The 21,280-nt window shown below is 53.4% G+C and overlaps 1 protein-coding gene across 2 annotated transcripts in view; it reads right to left on the bottom strand.

Moving 5' to 3' along the window:
- Nucleotides 1-226: 226 nt before the first annotated feature.
- TMEM131L (transmembrane 131 like) overlaps nucleotides 227-21,280 on the bottom strand; it is a 173,832-nt gene continuing 152,778 nt past the window's right edge. For both annotated transcript variants that reach the window (XM_004598469.2, XM_036495075.2), the window contains exons 26-35: nucleotides 19,987-20,135; nucleotides 15,329-15,453; nucleotides 14,463-14,629; nucleotides 12,263-12,448; nucleotides 9,298-9,367; nucleotides 8,502-8,584; nucleotides 3,599-3,710; nucleotides 2,437-2,525; nucleotides 1,134-1,273; nucleotides 227-644 (exon numbers count right to left, since the gene is read on the bottom strand). In XM_004598469.2, the coding sequence (XP_004598526.2) occupies nucleotides 369-644; nucleotides 1,134-1,273; nucleotides 2,437-2,525; nucleotides 3,599-3,710; nucleotides 8,502-8,584; nucleotides 9,298-9,367; nucleotides 12,263-12,448; nucleotides 14,463-14,629; nucleotides 15,329-15,453; nucleotides 19,987-20,135 (1,397 nt within the window). In that variant the 3' untranslated portion in view covers nucleotides 227-368. The remainder of the gene's footprint in view (nucleotides 645-1,133; nucleotides 1,274-2,436; nucleotides 2,526-3,598; nucleotides 3,711-8,501; nucleotides 8,585-9,297; nucleotides 9,368-12,262; nucleotides 12,449-14,462; nucleotides 14,630-15,328; nucleotides 15,454-19,986; nucleotides 20,136-21,280) is intronic.

A 21,280-nucleotide genomic window follows, 5' to 3' on the forward strand; every position in this document is an offset into this window, starting at 1 on the left:
AATGGCGCCTGACCAGGTACCACCCAGCAGCTCCCCGGCTCACAGCTGCAAACCCCTATGGCTGGTGCGTCCTCCACTCACACCCCCTCAGACACCCGTCTGCTTTGAAAACGCATGGCCCGCCTCCAACTTCTCAGGTTTGGAAAGCCATAGACGTCACTTAGATGCCTTGGTTTCTGCCCGATTCCATGGTTGTTTTTTGTTTTTTTAAAAGACTAGAGTGTCCAGATTTCATTAAAAAATTTATTTTCATATAAAAGTGCCAAAATACCCGCCAATGTCGTCGTCTATACCATCAACCAGTTGCCACGCTAGTCATTCAAACAGAAGCCTCTTTATTCCATTGCGCTTGCAAACCCAGCCGCCTCTCACACGTTTCCGCAGTATCCCGAGTCCCTGGACAGGGGGAAGTTGGCGCTCCTGTTGGCCGTGGTAGTCCATATGTCCAGGTTCATGTAGGCACGGAACGGGTTGAACCCAGGGTAGTATTCCTTGCACAGGACTGCCTGGTTCTCCATGTGGGCTGAGGGTTCCGCGCTCGGGTTCAGGGGACAGCAGTTCTCGTACACGTCACTTTGTGGGGCCCAGATGGAACCAAAGAGTCCAGACATGGGTGACAGGCTGCGGGTGCTCGTGAGGTAGGGCTGTGGTACAGGGCGGGAGACAGAGAGGTGGCCTCAGAGGAGTGTCCCATGGCTGACTATAGCCCCCGGACCCTCCTGCACATGCATTGCTGAGCTGAGCTCAATGACCGGGGACGCTAGACTACATTGTCCCCCCTCGTCCAGCTGCCATGACTCAGGGGCCACCCCAGGAAGCACCCACAGGGCAAAGGGCATGGGGGCCTGAGCCTAAGCCCCCGGTGGCCTTCCTGAAACTTCCTACCCGTTTCATTGCAGACATGAGAACCACGAGACCTCTTAGAGACAGCTGGCCCAAGTTCAACGTTCTCTGCAGACCACGCCACACGGTGTGGCTGCCAGCACCCCCCGACGCCCCTCGCCTCCAAGGTTCCTCAAGCCAGCCAGGCTCCTCAAGGCTGGGATTCTCTAAGACAGGATCAGGGAAGCCCTCCCTCCCCCACTGGCCCACCCCCCCAGTCACCACGCGGGCACAGGGAAGGCAGTACTGACCGGAGCGCTGATGAAGCCGGCGTGTCCCCAGGTGGTCGTGATGTTGGCCGGAGAGCTCCAGGTGGACTGAGCGCTGTGGTCCATGAAGTCTGTGGGGACTTCAGAGGGACAGGGGAAGCCGCTGCCATAGTTGATGGTTTCTGCCAAGGGCAAGAGACAGGGGCAGAGCTGCATAAACTATGTGGTCAGGACAGAGATCCTCACCTAGGCAGCAACGTTTCCCAGCCCTCACCTCCTCAGCTTCCTGCGAGTCACGGTCAGACACTGACCATGGACGCTGAGTGGCCAGCAGGGTCACTCCCCTCAAGCTCAAAGTTACCCCCACTGATTAGAAGCCATATGGGAAGAAAGGCTTCCTCTGGCCATGGCTTTCTGTGTTTGATCATTGGATGGGTGTCTTTCTAATAATGCTAAATGAACACACTGGATCGGAACTCCGGGAGAGCCTTACAAGTGTTGTGGGGTGCGGCTCACACCACCCTCAGCCGGCTGCACTGATGAACCGAGGCACTTCTAAGGCAGCAGAGAAAACGAGAAACTGAGCGACCCCTAGTGGCGCCATGGACCAACACATGTAATGAAGATTCCCATACAGCAGGTAGACTAGGGCCACGCCCCCAACCCTGTAAAATCCTGTCTGTCCACCTGTCAAATAACCCTTCCCTCGGGATGCATCTTCCTTCCCCTGGGACCTGGGGGAGGTGCCATACGGACACTCGCCTTCCATTCCTCCCAACCGAGAGGACTCTCCCTCCCCGCCTCCCTCTGCTCGCAGTGCCTGTCACCCTATCGCCCTCCAACCACCTCTGTTTGCCTTGCAAACCCCAATGGTAATGGACTGGTAATGGAGTGGTAACGGACTGTCCAATGAGCCCACCTCTGATTCATCTGTTATTAGAGATGCCTGAACCCAGGCAGCTGGCAGCAGCCCCCATGTGCCCTCCCAGCTCCCACGGAGGGATGAGCAAGGACTGGCCTGCCCAAGAAGGGCAGCACAACACCAGAGTTGCACCTTCGAGCCGACGGCCCACGTGACCCCACGTGACACCCTTCTCCGTAACTGGAAGGACGCGCTTGGTGGAGAGCATGTGAGCAGACGTCCCGGGCACGTGGGCACAGAGCGCTTTCTAAGGGGCACAGGAAATGACCCACAGCGTGTGTGCACAGCCAGGGCCACAGGAAGCCAGCTGACGCCAGCTCCCGGCGCCAGGCGCACTCTCCTGGATGTTGGGGCTAGAAGCAGACACATCTCCCGCCTTCACCTTCTTCCGGGCCTTCACCCAGGTGCAATGCAGCAACCTACCTTCCGAAAAGGAGCTGTAGTCGTTGAGCTCCAGGGGGCAGTAGACGCTGGGGAACGGACCCTCGCAAGCTGCACTCCAGTCGATGAAGCTGCCACAGAAACAAGAGATGCGGTCTCCGAGTGTGCCCCGGCGAGCTCCACGGCTCTGCAGCTCACTGCCAACCCCCACAGGGGCTGCGGCCTCCCGGTGGCAGGCTGACACGAGGGATGCGGCCTCCAGTCGCCCGGCTCATGCCAGTGGCTTTCCTGGGACCAGGAAACCTTCCCTGCGTCACAGCCAACACCCAAGGGTCGCCACACCCCTGAGATTCAGCTCGGCTCATGATGACCGGCATGCCTAGGACTCAGCGAGTCTGTATCCCCACTGCCAGCTGGATTCTCCTTCCGGAAGACAGTGACTACCACAGCACCGAGCTGTGCCTGTGGGTCCTGAGACAAGAACACACGTCCTCAGGTTCCCCAAGGGAATGACACCGTCACACCAAGTGGCACGTTTAAGTCAGCACTGGTGCGGGGGTGCGGCAAGCTGATCCTCCATCTGCAGCGCCGGCAGCCCAAATGGGCGCCAGTTGTGTCCTGGGTGCTCCACCTCCCATCCAGCTCCCTGCTTGTGGCCTGGGCAAGCAGCAGAGGACGGCCCAAGGCCTTGGGACCCTGCACCAGCACGGGAGACCCGGAAGAAGCCCCTGGCTCTTGGCTCCCCGACTGTTGTGACCACTTGGAGAGTGAATCGATGGAAAGCAGACCTTTTTCTCTCCATCATCCTCTCATCTATCTTTCCGATAAATCTTCCTATTAAATAAGTTAATCTTTCTCGAAAAAAAAAAAAAAAAAAAAGCAAATGAGCTCATCAGGAACACCACGAAAAGATACAGTCACTTATTGGTGCTGAAAAATGAGTGAGCATGCAAACTCATCCGTGACCAGGTTATCCAGGACACTTCAAAAACCTCATTCTCCCCCGTTCTTGCAGAGCCCAGGTGTCACAGTGGCATTCCCCAGGGCTCACGCCCCAGCCAGGCAGCTGACGCCCCGCCCCCTCCTGCAGACGGCCTCCCTGGCAGGGCCCCCCAAGGCAGCTGATGCCCCTCCTGTCTCGCTGGCACAATGCACACCACACCTGCAGTTTTCGCATCGTTGCAAGGGACAGCGCCCTCCGTACCTGTTGTGCACCTGGGCCGGCTCCTGCATCACGCAAGGCGCAGCCCCCTCCAGGGTGCAGTTGAGGCTGCTGGCCAGGCACACTGGCCACAGGTCTCCAGGCGAGTACAGCCCTATGGAAGAGAGAACGCAGCTGCTCAGTCCGCCTGCGCGCCTCCTCGGCCCTCGCCTGGCCCTGCCTGCTGCACTCTCTTCCCTTCAGAAAATGCCCCCCGCCCCAGACTGCCCGATGTCACCTGCATACACACACACACCCCAGGCTTCTGCCTTCCCTGGCTCCTTGTGACATGTCATTTCAGAAGCTGAAGCTGAAGGGGTCATGTGGCCTTGACTTTCACTTTGGATGTTGTGTGAATGAATGATGGTCCTCTGGCCTGGGCGATGGGCTACACTCACTCGACAGGCAATGGCAGACCTCCACCTGTGAGGCCTTGTGGCAGACACCCAGGACGTAGCAGCAAGTGGGCTTCACTCACTAGGGCACAGACAATGACCAGCAAGGGCAGGGGGTGCACACGCTGCAATGGCAAACGGGTAGCCTCCGGCAGGGTAAGACACTACATCTGGACGTGGGGGCAGGCGTGAGCATCCCACAGCAAGGCCTGGCAGCGGAGCACAGATGCAGCCGCAGAGCTGAGGGGAGCCGGGAGGACAGATGGAGTTCCTGGAAGGGCCTTGAGGGTTATGTACTCTGCTTCAGCCGGGAAGTCGCTAGAAGGCCAGGGGACCGGAAGGCTGTGTCTGGCCTTAGCTCCGGGCTATCTGTCCACACAGGTCTACCATGCCGAAAATTTGGCATATTGGATGTCTCTACAGCATGGGGCAGGCACGTTTACTGCCTGCTATAAAACATGGGTGCTCCCTAGTTCCGGGCCCTCCTCCTGGAAAGGGAGCCCCATGGCTGCTGACACATGGATGCCACTGTACTTTGAACCACACAGTGCCAAATGCAGCCTGGAGTCCCAGGCTCAGCCCTATTTGCAGCCCTGGAAAAGCACGTGTACTTGGATCCAGGGTGCCCCAGATCAGGGGCACTCAGCACCAGCTGTCTGTGAGCATACCTGCCAGGCTCCGCCACGGCACAGCACAACCACTGCCCCCTCCAACAGTGAGCCCAAGGCCTACCATATACTCCTCCCCACCCTGTCCCTGAGCCCTGCTGAGACAATGAGGTCAGTGCACAGAGCTGTCCCCACCTCGGCTCTGTCCTGGGTAAAGACAGGGACGAAAGGGCTGTGTGTGTGTGTGTGTGTGTTTGTGTGTGCACGCGCGCGCGCGCACATGCAGGGAGACAGAAAGTGTGGATCTATTTCCAGAGAATCCAGAATCCCGCCCTGGATTTGGAAAGAGGCCATGTTCATTTCTGCCCATAACAGACACCCCAGGCCAGTCCTGGTGGGTTGCTGTGGGGTCAGCCCAGCCAAGCTGGAACCAAGTTGATTTCAACTCAACGCTGCTTTGCACTGTGAGTGTGGGGCAGTCTTGTGGGGTGCCAGGACCTTAGACCACAGGAAAATGGCCACTTGGACAATGACCGTACTGCCACCTCCAGGGCCTGTGCAACACGCGGATCTGAGTGTGATCAAAATTCCCAATGCCTTGGATCACAGGTGGCACAAGGAGTTGGTTGGAAAAGCGGGGTGTGAGAGTCCCCAAGGACCCTGGTTCAGCAAGGGGACTAAAGACATTCAAGGGGACGTTCGTAACCCTTGCAAGGCCACCTCAAGGAAGAAAATGTCCCAATGCATCTTTCCCCCAATGCTGCAAATGCCCACACCCTGAGCAGTGCTGCAGCTGCCAGCCCTTGCCAGATGGTTCTGAACTCGGTGGCATCACCTCCTCCGGGAAGCCTTCCAGTGCATCGCCTAGAGAAACACCACTTTCCCAACCACTGCTCTCACCCATTGAGGGCTGGACAAACGCCACCTGCCCTCGATCAGACCCTCTGTGAACACAGACCCATGAGCCACTCACAGTGCAGCTGGAGCCCAGGGTTGAGCAGCTGCCTGGGGAAATGCTGCTTGCTGCCTGGAACGCAGGAGACCGCCAGGCCTGCAGGGGCGCAGACAACAGGCAGCAGAGTGCCCCCTGCTGGGAGAGCCGAGACTCGCACCTTGACGGTGCTCGGTGTCCCCTGCGTGTCTGCAGAAGCAGCTCACCCAGCCTGCAGCCCGTGTACACTCGCAGGGTTCTCACCCACACACGGCTGCCTGTGTTAACAAGGGCAGCCTCCGGGAAGGCGAGCGTGTGGCCCAGCCACATCCCCCACACAGTCACTGAAGCCAGGAGGGAGCCAAGCAGAAAGGAGCAACAGGTTCTGGTAGAGGTATCCAAGGCAGCCCCAAGGCTCCTGGCAACGGCTGCTGTCCCAGATGACCATCCCCACACAGGCCACTGCTGCGCCTGTGCAGCCACTCAGATGCCCTACTGCACCTGGCCAAGTTGCAGTAGCAATGCAGAAACCTCAGCAGAAAGTCACCTACTGACTTAGGGAGTCCTTTCATCGGCTAGGTCAAGGGCGCAGATAGGTCAGAACTGCAGGATGACCTCATCCTACTGCTTGGTGTCCTGCTGGTGGCACCTGCTCCTCCATGTGGTAAGATAAATCACCCAGACATGGCCCCTTCCACCTGCCATGGGTCACAGTCACCAACAACTGCTGACGGAAAGGTGCACTCAATGAGAGGATCCTTTGGAAACCAAGCTTGGGGCTGTGGTGTGGAAGACTAAACTGCTACCTCCAAGGATGGCATCCCTCGGGGGCCCTGACTCCTGTCCTGCACACACCTCTGGGAAGGCAGTGGAGGATGGCCTGAGTCCTTGGGCGCCTGTACCCACAGGGGAGACCTGGATGGAATTCCATGCTCCTGCCTTCGGGCTGGCCCAGCCACTGCTCTCCTCAATCGCTCTCACCCCCTCTCTGCAACTCTGCTCTTCAAAGATATACGTACATCTTAGAGACAAAAAAGCAGCAAAGGCTGCGTGCAAACAGCAGGTATGTACACCATGAGACCACTGTCTGGGGGGTCCCTTGTTCCTGCAGGTCCTGCAGGCAGCAGCCCTGGCTGTCTTTATTTGGCAGACACCTCGTGGATGAAGCGTACCTAACACCCACCGTGACAAAGATCATGCCCTCCCCATATGGGACGCGTGTTGGTTCCCGGCTGCGTCCCTCCAACAGAGTGGCCATCAAGAGGTAACCCACAAATATGCTGGGGCTCAAGCTGCCAGCTGTGGTTAATGAGGTTGTTTCTGACCCAGAAGTCCCTTGTCTTCTGCCAGCTTCTGGAAGTGGAGCAGGAGGAAAGGGAAAGCGGTGGAAGCACTGGAAGGCAGATCCAGGAGAGCAGAGGGAGAGGGAGGTCCAGAGGTGGAGCGGCAGGTGCCGCAGCAGGTGCCCAGGAGTTGGCCGGCACTCACAGGGAGGCTGCCGTTCCCAGCATCTCCCCTGCCAGGGCTAGGCAAGCCCAGGGTGAGCATCACAACATGGACTCAGGGACATGACAACTACAACTGATGGGGGAGCCTGAGCTAGGCAACAATGAGGGACGGGTGCATTCTCTGGTGACCTCAGGACCTACCTAGGGTCAGCTCTGATGATCCAAACGTGACTACGTCTGATCAGTGAAGATCAAGGAAGAGGTGCTTGGGACATGATACACATGTGCGCGCACGCACACACATCTGGATTCCACATCACATATACGTCTACACTGCAGGGTACTGGCATGGATGCCCCGGTGTGCTTGCAGAGCAGGGTCCTTCCCAAGGTTTGTGAGAGGGCTGCTGGATGCCCACTCGGACCCGCCTGCTTTGGCAGGGATTTTCTTGTTCCCTATCATTGTCCATTGCCTCCCAGAAAAATGACAGTAACAGTGAGACCTCCCCGCAACTTGTGCCATCACAAACTGCTGAAATTACAATTTTTTTCCTTTTGCAGCCAGTGCCACGGTATATCAAGTTAATCCTCCTCCACCTGTGACACCAACATCCCAAAAGGGCAGTGGTTCGAGTCGCGAATGCGCCACCTGCAATCCAGCTCTCTGCTAAAAGCACCTGGGAAAACAGAGGAGGCTGACCCAAGCGCTTGGGCCCCAGCACCCACATGGGAGACCTGGAAGATGTTCCCAACTCCTGCTTTGGCTCTGGATGGGCCAAGCAGATGGAAAATTTCTCCCCTCTCTGTGTAACTCTGCTTTCCAATAAAAAGAAGTAAATCTTCAGAAATTCTCTACTTTGTAGAGCAGCTGTTAAATTCAGCACTGACTTGCATGAGCAAAACGCAAGGACGTGTATGAAAACTCAACAATGCCAACAGGGTAAGTTTATCCCTTAAGCTTCTGGACCGAGCTCGCTGAGAAAGGAGCCCTAAACGGAGAAGACAGAGAGAGGGACGAGACGGAGGAAAAAGGCAGGAGGATGGCAGCGAACCTTCCACCAGGAGCCATGCCAGGAGAGGCCTCCTTCTGACCCACCCATTCCAGGCTCTGACGTGAGGCCGCATGGCCTCAGTCCTGGTGCAGGAGGGGGCAGTTCCACAAGGCTGCCAAGGGCAGATGGACAGGCTGCTCAGCCCAGGCGAGGCGCGTGAAGCAGGAGGCGGCCTGGATGTCGTGGGCTCACCCCAGTGCTGCCGCCAAGCACCCCACTTCCCATGGGTCATGCCTCCCACTCCCGCGAGTCCCTGGCATCTCTAGCAATGTCCTGTAAGAGGCCCACTGTTGTCCCTGGGACCATGTGGTAACTGAGACGCAAGGAGAGAGCTTGGCATGGATGCTGAGGCCTCAGTTTGCCTGCAGAGCAGGTGCCTTTCCGAGACCTGCGAGAGGGCTGTTGGATACCCACTCAGACCGGCCTGACCTCAAGTCCAGAGGCCAGGAGACCCAGCAGCACCTATGCCTCACCTTTCTCTTCCGTGACATCCATGGGTCCGGCAGGCAAGCTGGCACACGTGGGCTCTGGGAACTGTGGGAAGCCACTCGCGTCCCTGCAGGAGAGGAGCAAAGTGGTGTCATCAGGTTGGGCAGGGCTTGCCTCTGTGCCACTTCCCTGGCAGGGGGGAAGAGGACATCACGGAGTTGAAAGGACATGGCCAGGAAGGACGAAAGAATATGCCACCCCTTCCTTTCCCAAATCCAGCAAGGTCTTACTTCAACAAACAGGAAAATAGCTTCGGTGGAGGTTGGCAACCCATGGTTTCCTCCCTGCCTGGCAGCTATCAGTAGCCATTTGTAAGCCTTGGCAGATTTTCTGGTCCCAGAAAGAGAGCAGGACGAGCTTATCCTGCCCCACCAGAGCCTGCAGGCAGGCACCTCAGAAGCTAACAGTCTACTCGGAAATCCTCTCCCAGTCCGGCAGAAAGGCCTGGCGTGCCACGCCCCCAAACCATCCCTCCCTCCTACCTGGAAAAAAACGCACACATCTACAGGCACTTTAGAACATCTGTGTGGTATCCACGCGGGGCTTAACTGTGAGTCCTCGGGTCTTGAATGCCTCGGGCCCCCTCCTCACAGTGACCCTGGCAGGTGCTGTTCACAGGAGCGGTGGGCAGCACCCCAGGCACTCCCATGCCAGCTGGAGTGCCCAGGCGGGCTCTCTCTGAATTAGCCACACCATCACATTTCCCTTGTCCTCATGCTGTGACTAGAACTGCACGCCAGAAGGGAAAGCGCATGCGAAGACGGGGGATGAGAAACGTACGTGGCGTTGCAGATGTTGGTCAACGACACAGGGGCCTCGGATGGACAATCAGCTAGGGAGCTGTCGTCGCCTGCGTTGAAGCAAAACAGCATCACTGGCTTAAGAACAGGAATGCCCTTTTATTTATTCTTAAAGCCTAATCTATTTGGCAAGTTGGAGTTATAAAGCCGGGGAGAGACAGACCTTCCAACTGCTAGCTCCCACCATGAATGTTCTACATTGAAATATACAGTCACTTAGGCCTGGCACGATAGCCTAGTGGCTAAATCCTTGCCCTGCAAGTGCCAGGATCCCACATGGGCTCCAGTTTGTGCTCCAGCTGCTTCACTTCCCATCCAGCTTTCCGCTTGTGGCCTGGGAAGGCAGCCGAGGATGGCCCAAAGCCTTGGGACCCTGCGCCCACGTGGGAGACTCAGAGGAAGCTCCTGGCTCCTGGCTTCAGATCGGCACAGCCCTAGCTGTTACAGCCACTTGGGGAGTGAACCAGCGGATAAACATCTTTCTCTCTGTCTCTCCTCTCTGTACATCTACCTTTCCAATAAAAATAAATAATCTCTAAAACATATATATATAGTTACTAATGAGTAATTCATTTTTCATTTTAAACTGATAATCTCATATTCAGCAATTCAATGTTTTTTTTTTCAAGATTTATTTATTTGAAAGGCAGGCTTACAGAGAGAGAAAAAGATCCTCCATCCTTTAGTTCACTCCCAAATGGCCATGAAGGCCAAGACTGTGCCAAGCTGAAGCCAGGAGCCATAAGCTTCTTCTGGGTCTCCCACGTGGGTGCAGGAGCCCAAAGGCTTGGAGGATCCTCAGCTGAGTTCCCAGCCCACAAGCAGGGAGCTGGATGGAATGTGTAGCATTCAAACTAGCATCCCTATGAGATGCTGGCATTGCAGGAAGCAGCTTGACTTCCCATACCAAAACACCAGCCCTAGGACTTAATTTGTAAAAGTTCTTTCATCATTTATCTTTCCATTAAATACCTAATAAAACTCAACGCTTACATTCTTCAACACTGTTTATGGAGAAGAGCTAAAGTGCCAAGATCATGAAACTTCAATGCATTTTACTCTGATGAAAGAAATTAAGCTATACAGTTAAAACACCTCCCTGTCTTAGCTCATAAAAATCATCTATCTCCATTATAGGAAGTGTATAAAAGAAAATAAACACTTACACTGAAAAATGCTAATGATCTGCAATTACACCACAATTGTAACATTTAACTCTATTCTCAGGTTCTTTCATGTGTATCCATAAAGTTGGAATGTTTCATATACACCTTGTGTTTCTGGTCTTTTGCTCTAACAGACTGTATTTGCTATATTTTCCAGCTGTTTCTGAACCTGCCAACACATTTTACACTCTGCACACTATGCCCCTAGAAACCAACAAACACCATAAACAACTTCTAATGTTGCCCTTCAGTGTCACACGGAAGTTACACTTCTACTCTTTTCCTTAATGTTAAGTACCAATTTAAAATTATGAAAATCTCTGGGTCAGCGTTGCGGCAGAGCAGGTAAAGCCACCACCTGCAACACCCACACCCTGTCCAGCATCTCGCCGTGCTGTTCTACTTCCAATCCAGCTCCCCTGCTAACAGTCTTTGAAAACCAGCACAAGCTGGCCCAGGTGCTTGGGCTCCTGCCACCCACAAGGGAGATGTGGAAGAACCTCCTGGCTCCAGCCTGGCCCTAAGAAGCCACCAGGGGAAATTTTTACCTCTCTTTCTCTAGAACTCTTTCAAAATCAATAAATAATCTTGACAAAAAAATCTTTCACACTGTGATCCTAGGCAAAACTGAATCTGTGATAACCAAACTTACTTGGCTATGAAAACCAAGCCCTGCTGCCCCCTCCTCAAGCCAAACATCGCAGGCCTATCCTCCTCAGCCTCGTGATTCTGACAGAATTAGGGGTCGGTGCTGTGGCGCAGTGGGTCACACTGCTGCCAGAATACTAGCATCCCATAAGAGTGCTAGTTCGAATCCCAACTGCTCCACCTCTCGGCTAACGCTTCTGGAAAAGCAGCCGGAGAGGGCCTGAGTGCTTGGGTCCCTGCACTGCTGTTCTTGGTTCCTGGTTTCTGGTTTCTGGTTCCCAGACTGGACCTGAAACAGGTCTTTGCCACTGTGGCCATTTGGGGGAGCAACCCAGCAGATGGAAACTGCCTTTCAAATAAATAAATAGACCTAAAAAAAAAAAAAGGAATTAAAGATAAACTTGCCTGCTACATCAGGGCACTGTCCCACCCTTCCCCTGCCTTCTCTCTCTCTCTCTCTCTCTTAAAGATTTATTTATTTTTACTGGGAAGTCAGAACTAGAGAGAGAAGGAGACAGAGAAAGATCTTCTGTCCGCTAGTTCACTCCCCAAGTGGCTGCAACAGCCAGAGCTGTGCCAATCTGAAGCCAGGAGCCAGGAGCTTCCTCTGAGTCTCCCACGTGGGTGCAGGGTCCCAAGGCTTTGGGGCCATCCTCGACTGCTTTCTCAGACCACAAGCAGGGAGCTGGATGGGAAGTAGGGACGCCAGGATTAGAACCAACGTCCATATGGGATCCTAACACTTGCAAAGTGAGGACTTTAGCCACTAGGCTGTTGCACACAAGATCCCTGCCTCCTCTTTTACCAAAGTTAAGTGTTCACTTCGATGATAACAACAAAGAAATCTACGACATCTTAACAGAGACACAGCACCACAAAAATCAAGGCTGGGTTAAAAAAAAAAAAAAACAACTCAGGAATGCTACACTGAAACGTGATTTCAGTAACTGTGATTACAAATCAATAATGCTTTATTTTGCTGATTGGTATACGAATCCAACATTTTAAACGCCCTAAGAGTCCACACCAAATCCATGCCGCTGGACCATGACTCTGCTGTGGAAGTGGCCACCACAATACAGGAAAACAGGGTAGGAACCAGAGCAGACAACCCCACTGCACGCTCCTCACCAGCCAGCAGGAGGCGCTGTGGCTCCACCATGGGTTTCCGGTCCCCTTCAGAGCTGCTGGTGCTGCTCCAGCTGCCCCAGCTGCCTCGGCTGGCACGCACACTGCCCGACGAGCTCCCACAGTCCGAGCTGGAATCCAAGCAGAACTTGTCCCTGCACTTCTTCTGGGGCTTGGGGCAGCAGCCCTCTGCGAGCAAGCAAGAGAAGGCACGACTCACAGGGACATGGCTCCTGAGAGAGGGGCGGGGCCTCAGGATGGCCGGGGCCAGCCACTGCTGCTCAGGAGCGCAAGGCAGCTTCTTGGGGCTCACCTTGGCCTTGAAGCAAGCAGTGCGAGGATGGGGCCTTGGGCCCACTTGTTCAGACACTCCCGTGGCAGGCAGCCTGCCAGATTCAGGGTCTCACTTGCTGCCTGCTGACGCCTGGCTCCTGGTGTTTGTAGAATGAACCAGCCGATGGGGGGGGGGGGAGCTCTTTGTGTCTCTCAAATTTTATATTTATTTTTTAAAGATTTATTTAATTTTTACTTGAAAGGCAGAATTATGGAGAGATCTTCCATCTGCTGGTTCATTCCCCAAACAGGTGGGGATTAGTCGATCTGAAGCCAGGAGCCAGAAGCTTCCTCTGGGTCTCCCACATGGGTACAGGGGTCCAGAGACTTGAGCCATCCTCCACTGCTTTCCCAGGTCATAAACAAGGAGTGGGACTGGAAGTGGAACAATCAGAATCGAAACCTGCACCCACATGGGATGTTGGGGCTACAGGCGAAGAATCAGCGACACCACCAGGTTACCCCTTACATTTTGTATTTATTTACTTTATCTACAGTGAGGGATGCGCTGTGTCCAGTCTGCCCAGGAGGTGAGCAGCTAAGCTTTCTGGGGTGAAGACGGTCAAGACCAAAGATAACCTTGATCTCAGAATGGCTTGTGGCTTAGCAGGAACCCTGTAAGGCACTAATTCATGTCCTAGCTGCTCCACATCTGGTCTGGGCTCATGGCACAGCAGTGGAAGACGGCCCTGGTGCTTAGGCCCCTGTGAACCACGAACAAGATTTGGAAGGAGCTCCCGGCGCTGCTGTGACTCAGCCCTGGCTGTTGTGGCTGTCTGGGAAGTGAACCAAGAGGCAGAAGTCTTGATTCTCTCTCTCTCTCTCTCTCTCTCTCCTGTCCATCACTCTTTCAAATAATTCAATGTTCAAAACAAAAAAAGATTGCAGAAATAATCCAGGAAGCTGAGGCTCTTTTATCTAGACTGGAATTTTGTAGAAAATTCTCTCCTCTACTTTCCTTGTCTACTGAAAGTCTGCAAATGTGGGGCTGGCGCCATGGAGTGGGAGGCTAAGCTCCACCTTCGGGGTCGGCATTCTAACTGGATGCCAGTTTGAGACCCAGCTGCTCCACTTCCCATCCAGCTCTTAGCTCGCAGCCTGGGAAAGCAGCAGAGGATGGTTCAAGGCCTTGGGCCCCTATGAATCAAAATAGTAAATATTTTAAAATAAATACTGATATTTAAATAAGTAAATATTTTAAAATATATTTTTAAAAACTCAAAAATGTTTACATGTTTAAACTTCTACATGTTTAAAAATAAACATCACCTATTAAGAAAAAAAAAAAACAGATGTCCACTAAAAGTCTCAGACCGGGTGTGTGTGGGACAAGTCTCCAATAAGAACACAAAGCCACATGCGTGCCAAGGCAAAGGAGGCAATGAGCCCTGTGACAAACCAGCTCTACCCCTGCCAGCCTGTGTGTGGGCACCCCATGGGCATGTGTCAGAGCCAGAAGGCATGGGATTAGAAGGTAAGCTTACAGACAGCCACCAACCCATGCCCCAAGCCCTCACTGCCTTCTACCCTTCCTGGGTGCCCACTGTGTATCTCCCACTCCATGGAACCACCCAGCAGATCTGGCTGGGGCCACCGCCTGGTTCTAGGGCAACTCAGGGTGTCCAGCCTCGGGTGGCACTACTCGCTTAACTACATTCTTCCTAGAGAATGCGGAGAAAGGCTAGGCTTGGGGATGGTAGGGTGGGGAGGCAGGGGAGAGGGCTGCATGAGAGCTCTACCCAGGCCTTCTGCACCCCGGTTCCACAAACACAGTTACACCGCCCAGGAGGGGGCATCACTGAGCCCGCCCATGTTGGTCTGGGTGACACACTATCCCGAGAGGCCCCACCCGGCAGCCCCGTGCACGCACCTGCCCCTCTCTGCTCAGCAGAGCAGCCGCTTGCCACGGGGCCGTCTGCTCTGTGCGGTGCCCCGGCGCTTTCCTGCTCACTCCAGCTCCTGGCGTCGGTGCCGCCGCTCAGCCCTGACGGCTCGCAGCCTTCGCAGCTGAGCTTGAGTTCACTCTGCTCTGGAGGCCTGCAAGGGGCATGTGCACGGAGGCACCTGTCATCCATAGCAGGTGGATGTGCGTTTCTTTACTGCACAGGCACCTGCCACAAGGAGAGGCCTCCCTGCTTGGACCTGGCAGGAGACGATGAGGAGCAAGGCACAGGGGGGCGCTAGGGGCCCAGCCTGACCTTGGAAGCCATTTAGTCCATCCTCCTCATTCCCAGAGAGGAGCACAGCTATTTCATGATCATGACTCCAAGCAGCCCAGGTGAACCCCACAAGAGGTCTGCCCGTGCTCGGGGGCTCACTCCAGCACCTGCACCACGAGCTTGTCTGGGCAGAATGAAGCTCATGGCTCCCTCCCCGAAGTCCTCTCAGCTTTTCCAGCCCTTTGTAAAGGGAAGATTTGCCAAAATGTGGTTAACAAAATAAAAATTATGGTGAGCAAACATACTAATTTTACAAATACATGGTAACCTCAAAACACGAATAGTAAGCCTGGCACCATCCTGGCTGTGCCCATTCGTGGGGGGGACCAGGCGGACAGGATCCCTGGCTGTGACATCTCTGCCTCTCAAATGAATAAAAAGACATTTTAAAAACTTAAATGCAAAACGGGGACTCTCTCCTACCCTCGTATGCACGCCACGAAACAGAAATCAGACCACACAGAACTACACAGTGAGAAACAGACCAAAACTCCTGAGGGACAGCAGAAGCACGCACCGGGAGAGCTGGGCGCCACCCCGCTTCTTGCTTTTTCTGCACGTTCGATTTTTATTCCAGTTCAGGCTCTGTGAACCAGCTTCTTTCTTCTCCTGTAGCTTCTTCTTCCTGGCGGGATCTTCTTGCTGGAGAGGAGAAACGGAACGTGAAGCAGTTCCACAGACTAAACAGGAAGCAACAGCTATGACTTCACACGCCATGGGAGAGCGATGCCATCCGAGCGCCGAACGCGTGTTTCTCAAAACCGAGTCTGTGTGCGTATCCCTCCTCCTCCTTCCCTAAGCTCCACAGAAAGAGAAGAAAAAGGGGGGGCTGTTGCCTACAAATAAATTCCTAAAAGGCTACAAAGGAAAAACATGTGCTAGCAATTCATGGTCCACATGCTGGGAGTCTGAGCAGGCAGCTTTTCTCCAGCCCTTCATCTGCGAATGTGGCCGCAGCGGCTCCTGGGCAATGCCTTGGCACCGGAGTCCCAGGCAAACTCTGCCGGGACTCAGTGGACCTGCACTTGCCAGCTGTGGACCAGGAGCCCAGCCAAGTTCCACAGAGCGTCCCCACTGTGCCGAGGCAAGAACGCACTTCTTGTGTTTTCAAAACACGGTTCTGAAAAGCTGAACCCAAGATGGGTGAGGGACTTTAACATGCCTCTAGAAAAGTACAGTGCCCCCCACCCCTCAAAAAAAATTACAGGAAACTTTAAAAGGTTGATGGAAAATGCAATGAACAGGTAAGCTCACTGAGCTGTAATGGCCTCCCCCATGGAGAGTTCCAAAGCTCAACAGAAGCCGAGGGAGACAGACACGGTGAGAGGAGATGGTGGACAGCCCCGCATCAAAGCGCATTTGATGTAAAGGAGCCAAAGAAAAACAGGAAGGGAAGAGCAAGTGATGAAAACCACCCAACGCACACCAAACTCCTTCCAAAGAATCGACAAAAACTGCTGGCAATCAGTAGCAAAGCCAACGGGGCATGAAATAAAACCCACAGAGAGTTCAACCGAAGCCTTCATGATAATCACGTAATTTTTAGAGACACAAACAATAAAGGAGCTTGCGCTGTGGTATTGATGCAGGACTATGCCAGCCACCCCCTGGCAGGGGCAGCGAAGCAGGGTCGAGTACCAGGACCCCCCGTGGGCAGCAGATGCAGACTTTGCCCACCCACTGACTTGTCCATTTACAGGAATTTCTTCTCAGTGGGAGGATCTGAGCCGGGTGCTGCCTTCACTTGTGCGTCTTCCACAATGGCACAAAGCAACGAAACCAAAGGAACACCCTCACCTCCTCCTACTGAGACGAAAACCAGAACATGACTTGCTTGTCCATCCACTGACCAAGTTTTCGCCACCCGCTGGGGCTGCTGAGTAGGGGAGGGACAGCAGCCTTGCCCCAAAGCCCACCAGCGACGGACAGCTTGTGCCAGCTGCGCTTTGGGGAAATGACCTTCCGGCACACGGGAGCAGCCCTAAGCAGCCAACTACTTTGAATTCTACACCTTACAGACAAGGACACACCCCAGGCAGAACCGCCAGTTGGAGTGACTGGTGGGAGGAAATAGCTGGAGGCAGTCCCTGCGTGCACCTGCGGGAGAACAGTGCAAACCATGGCTCAGTTAGAGTGGAATGTTAGGTACTTCCTGGAAATAAAGATCCCCATTTAACTCTGTGCAATGTAAAAACGGTGACATTATAACAAAGCTGTATGTACACAGAGGCCCACAGTTTTTAACATAGCTATTTTTAACTTACTGTTCTTAAACATGTGCACAGAAAAGAAACAATGTATGCAAAATGTTCAAACGAGTTAATTTCTTTTCTACCCCTTTTTCCTTCTAAAATAATCGTGAATGAGTTTCCTGAAGTAGTGAGAATTCTGATGCAGAGAGCGAGCCAGAGGTGGTGGGTTTAAATGTTGGCTTATGGCATCCAAATCTGGGATTCCACCTTCCTTGCCAACCAAGTTAGCGAGTGTTCTCCACACTCTGCAGATTCATGCCATCTTCCAAGCTAAAGAGTTAAGTCTCCAAGAATGTGCCAAGGAGAACACTGGGTCCCTGCACTTGGGCATGTGTTTAGCAACACTGATTCTGTCAGGGTGAACAGTGAAACGGGGAGGACACTTGTGGGGTTTTAACGAACAGTTCCTCAAACACGGTTCATCAAAACAACACAGACACGACCGCTACAGCCTGTGAGTCAGCACTCAGCTAACGTGGGTGGGAGCCAAGTTGGCTCAGCCTGGGTCTCCCTCGGATGCCCTGGACTGGTGCCCAGAGGGAGCCAGCTGCCACTGTGCCACTGTATCCTATACACAGACTCACAAACTGGCAACTGGGGACCATGAAGATGGGGGCTCCCACAAGTTCATGGAACATGAAATTAGCAGTGATTTATTTTGGTGCAGAAAAAAAAATAAATAAAACCCATGCATATGTCAAGGGTCTTCAAAAAACTTCTGGAAAAGCGTGCACTGTGAAAAAAAAAAGACTAGATTTACATCTTTGGCACCAAAATAAAGATAAACCTGCCTGGTAAACTCCACTTTCTCGTGAACTAATGGCAGAGTCCTCACCCAACCACAGGTACTGTACAAGGAGTGGAGCTCCAGGGAGCGAGGGATGAGGCCCAGGCCCACAAGGATCTACTAATAAAGACACGCAGAGAGCAGAAGAGCAAGTGAAGCGCCGCTCCACAGGCAGTGGCACACAGCCCAGAGGGCAGAGGGGTCAGTCTGGCAGGGGGCACGCTGGAGTTCGGGGTACAACTTGAGGCAGGGGAACAGCATGCCTGCAGTATACCAGCAACCATACTGCCGCTGGTCCCCAGGGCTGTCTCGGGCCCGGGAGACCCTGCAGTAAGCAGTTCCAACATCTTCCAACACACAGCATCGAGGCGGGACACCTCAACACTGGCTTCTATCTCGTCACAGAACTACAGGCATCCCTAGGGAGTCAGGTTCAGCCCCTAACCTCACTCGTTCCCTCCCATCTCACTCAGCCACTTCACTTCAGAGTGCCTGTGCCACCTTCACCCTTGCCTGACCATTTGGCACTCCTGCCCACCAGCACCCTAACCCGCCTGTGACTTCAGCCAGTCCACTGAGGATTAGCCAGGGTCCTTGGTTGCATAGAAACATCCCGGCTTTCTGCAAATGTCTCATGCGGAAGGTCCAAAACACACTGACTTCCAATCACTTCCAGTTGACTTAAATGGAAAACGCATGCTCGTCCTAACATTGAAGCAACACAGGAACAAAAGGGAAGAAATCACCCACTTTAGAAATAACATAACCAAGGTCTCCCGCTGCTACGTCATTTTTATAAAAGACTAATTTATAGAAGGCACAGCAGCAGCAAGAAACACACACACAGAGAGAGAGAGAGAGAGATTGGAAGATCTTCCAAGCACTGGTTCACTCACCATATCTGTGACAACTAGGACTAGGCCAGACCCGACCCAAGACCTAGGTACCTGAGCCATCGTCAGGTACCGTGCAGAGGATATCTTAGCAGGAAGTTGGATGAGAAACAGCGAGCAGTTGGGACTCCATCTGCAGCACCTTTTTATACAGGATACAGGGCATCCCAGGGGGCAGCTTAAGCCACAGGGCACAATGCCTCCCCTGCTTGGGCCGTATTTTGAAACCGAGCTCTCTGTGTAAGCACAGCAATGCAGACCAGAGCACCCCTCCCTGGTTTCTGCACACTGCCATTTTCACAACCACCTGCGACTATCCCCTCCAAGCTGTCTCAGACTGCACGTAAAAGCCACAGAGACCTCAGCAGCAAACCTTCGCCACAGCTTCTTCAAGCTGGGGTCCTTCTTGTTCCTTCCAGCTCGGCTGACTAAATGCATTCACCTGCTATCTCCTTCAAGAAAGAAAAGAGTTCCTCCTTGTTTAAAGATGCCTACTGATGGCGCTGTGCCCGGGTGTCACCGTGTATCTACAACCTGTCTTCTGCAGATGATGCGCGCCAACAGGTTCAGCTGCAGTGGGTCCTGAGTATTGGGTACTGGCTCGTAACTGCACAGAGGGGCCTGTGATTTCCTTCTAATCAACCCTCATGACCTACCAGTTGCCCCATGAGCTTCAGAACAGCCTCACTTCACAGTAAAAGCCACAGGACAGATGTGTGCCATAGAAGGTTAAGCTCTCACCTGCCGCACGGGTATCCCACATGGATGCCTGTTTAAGACCCAGCTGCTCCACCTGCAATCCAGTTCCCTGCTTATGGACTGGGAAAGCAGCAGAGAGGATGGCTCATGTCCTTGGGCCCCTGCACCCACGTGGGAGACCTGGAAGAAGCTCCCGGCCCCTGGTTTCAGACTAGCACAGTTCTGGCCATTGTGGTGAATCAGGCAAGAGAACCAGGGCATGAAAGATCAGTCTCTCTTCTAAAACTCTGCCTTTCAAATGAAAACAAACAAACAAAAAACACCTTAGAGAATAGTTTTTTAAAACAGTAAAAGCTATGTGGTTTTACTAAGACTTACTTTAGCAACGCCTGTGTAATTATAAAACAAGTGTGCACATCCCCCTCAGCAGTTGCCGGCAGAAATCCACACGTGCTGGAAAGCAGGAGTCAGATGTGTATGCCTGCCACACACCACACCTGCCGTCTAACACTTGCTACCAGGCAAGGCAGATGTTTGCACAGACCTCCAGGGGCGGCGTGTCCAGTTTCTCGGGACACGTGTCTTCTCTAGACGTGCGGTGGCTCCTCCTGTCTGAAGGTGACCGCGCCTCAGTCTTCTTTGAGGCTTCACAGCTGTCTGCCTCGTTCTTCACAGGCACTTGTTGGGTGTTCCCTTGAAGAAACAAAAGCGATTAACTTGCCAGCTAATAGTTTCCATGCCCACTCCCTGGGGGGAAGCCCCTTCCCTGCACCATGTGTAATATTCCAGGAGGCAGCTTTGCTTCCAAGTGAAAATGCACTGGACCTAAAGAATTCGCCAACCAATGGATGGAAGATCTCACCGTGTCTCCTTTCCCCTCTCTGAGCTTCAAGGAAATGAAAGGGAGGGGCAGCACTGTCCCAGCATTCTTACAGCAGTGCAAAGGTGGAACAGGGCTAAATGTCTAGTAAGACAGGAACCGACAAACAAGATAGTCTTCCTATACACAGCAGGACACCCTCTGGCATCACAATGCAATGCATTTAACACCAGACCATAAGCCAAAATGGCTAACATGGCTTAAAACAAAAAAAGAATTAAATCTTGATCGATTACACCACGATGAACCTTTAGTGCAACACGCTAAGTGACACAGGCCAGACACCCAGAAGGACAACTGTTTCACAACTCCACACATGCAGAATGTCGAATCATCAAAGGCATGGAGACAGAAAGAAACGCTGGTTACCAGGCTCCAGTGGACTGAGAACAGGTGTTTGATACTCAATGGCAACAGTTACCACTTGAGGTGGTGAGAAAGTACTGGCTACTGATGGTGCGCACACTGCTGACACCGAGCCGAATCACCAACAGTAGTGAGGTGCACACACCTGCTGACACTGAGCTGAATCACCAACAGTAGTGAGGTGCACACCTGCTGACACCGAGCTGAATCACCAACAGTAGTGACGATGGCACGTTTGCTGCTATTGTGTATGTTTCATCACAATCTTTTCTCTAAAGCTGAGTGGGGGCAGGGACTTCATCTTCTGGTCATGAGTCCACAAGTTGCGAGATCAAAGCCAATCTCTTAAGCTGCCTGAGCGTACTTCCCCATTTTGACAAACAAACCTGGCACCACCTCCTCTGCGGAGCCTATTGACAAAGATGATGATGCAGGAACAAGCAAAAGCAACACTCCAGAAGGACACTGGAGCCGTCTGCAGCAGCAGCCGGGACTGCGGCAGGCGCCCACACTGCCTGCAGCTGGCAATGAGCGGCCTGGGACACGGGGGACAGGGGCACACAGGGAGAAAGCTCGGGCGAGAGCCGGCTTC

The sequence above is a fragment of the Ochotona princeps genome, chromosome 7, assembly GCF_030435755.1.
Source record: "Ochotona princeps isolate mOchPri1 chromosome 7, mOchPri1.hap1, whole genome shotgun sequence".
NCBI classification, from domain to species: domain Eukaryota; kingdom Metazoa; phylum Chordata; class Mammalia; order Lagomorpha; family Ochotonidae; genus Ochotona; species Ochotona princeps.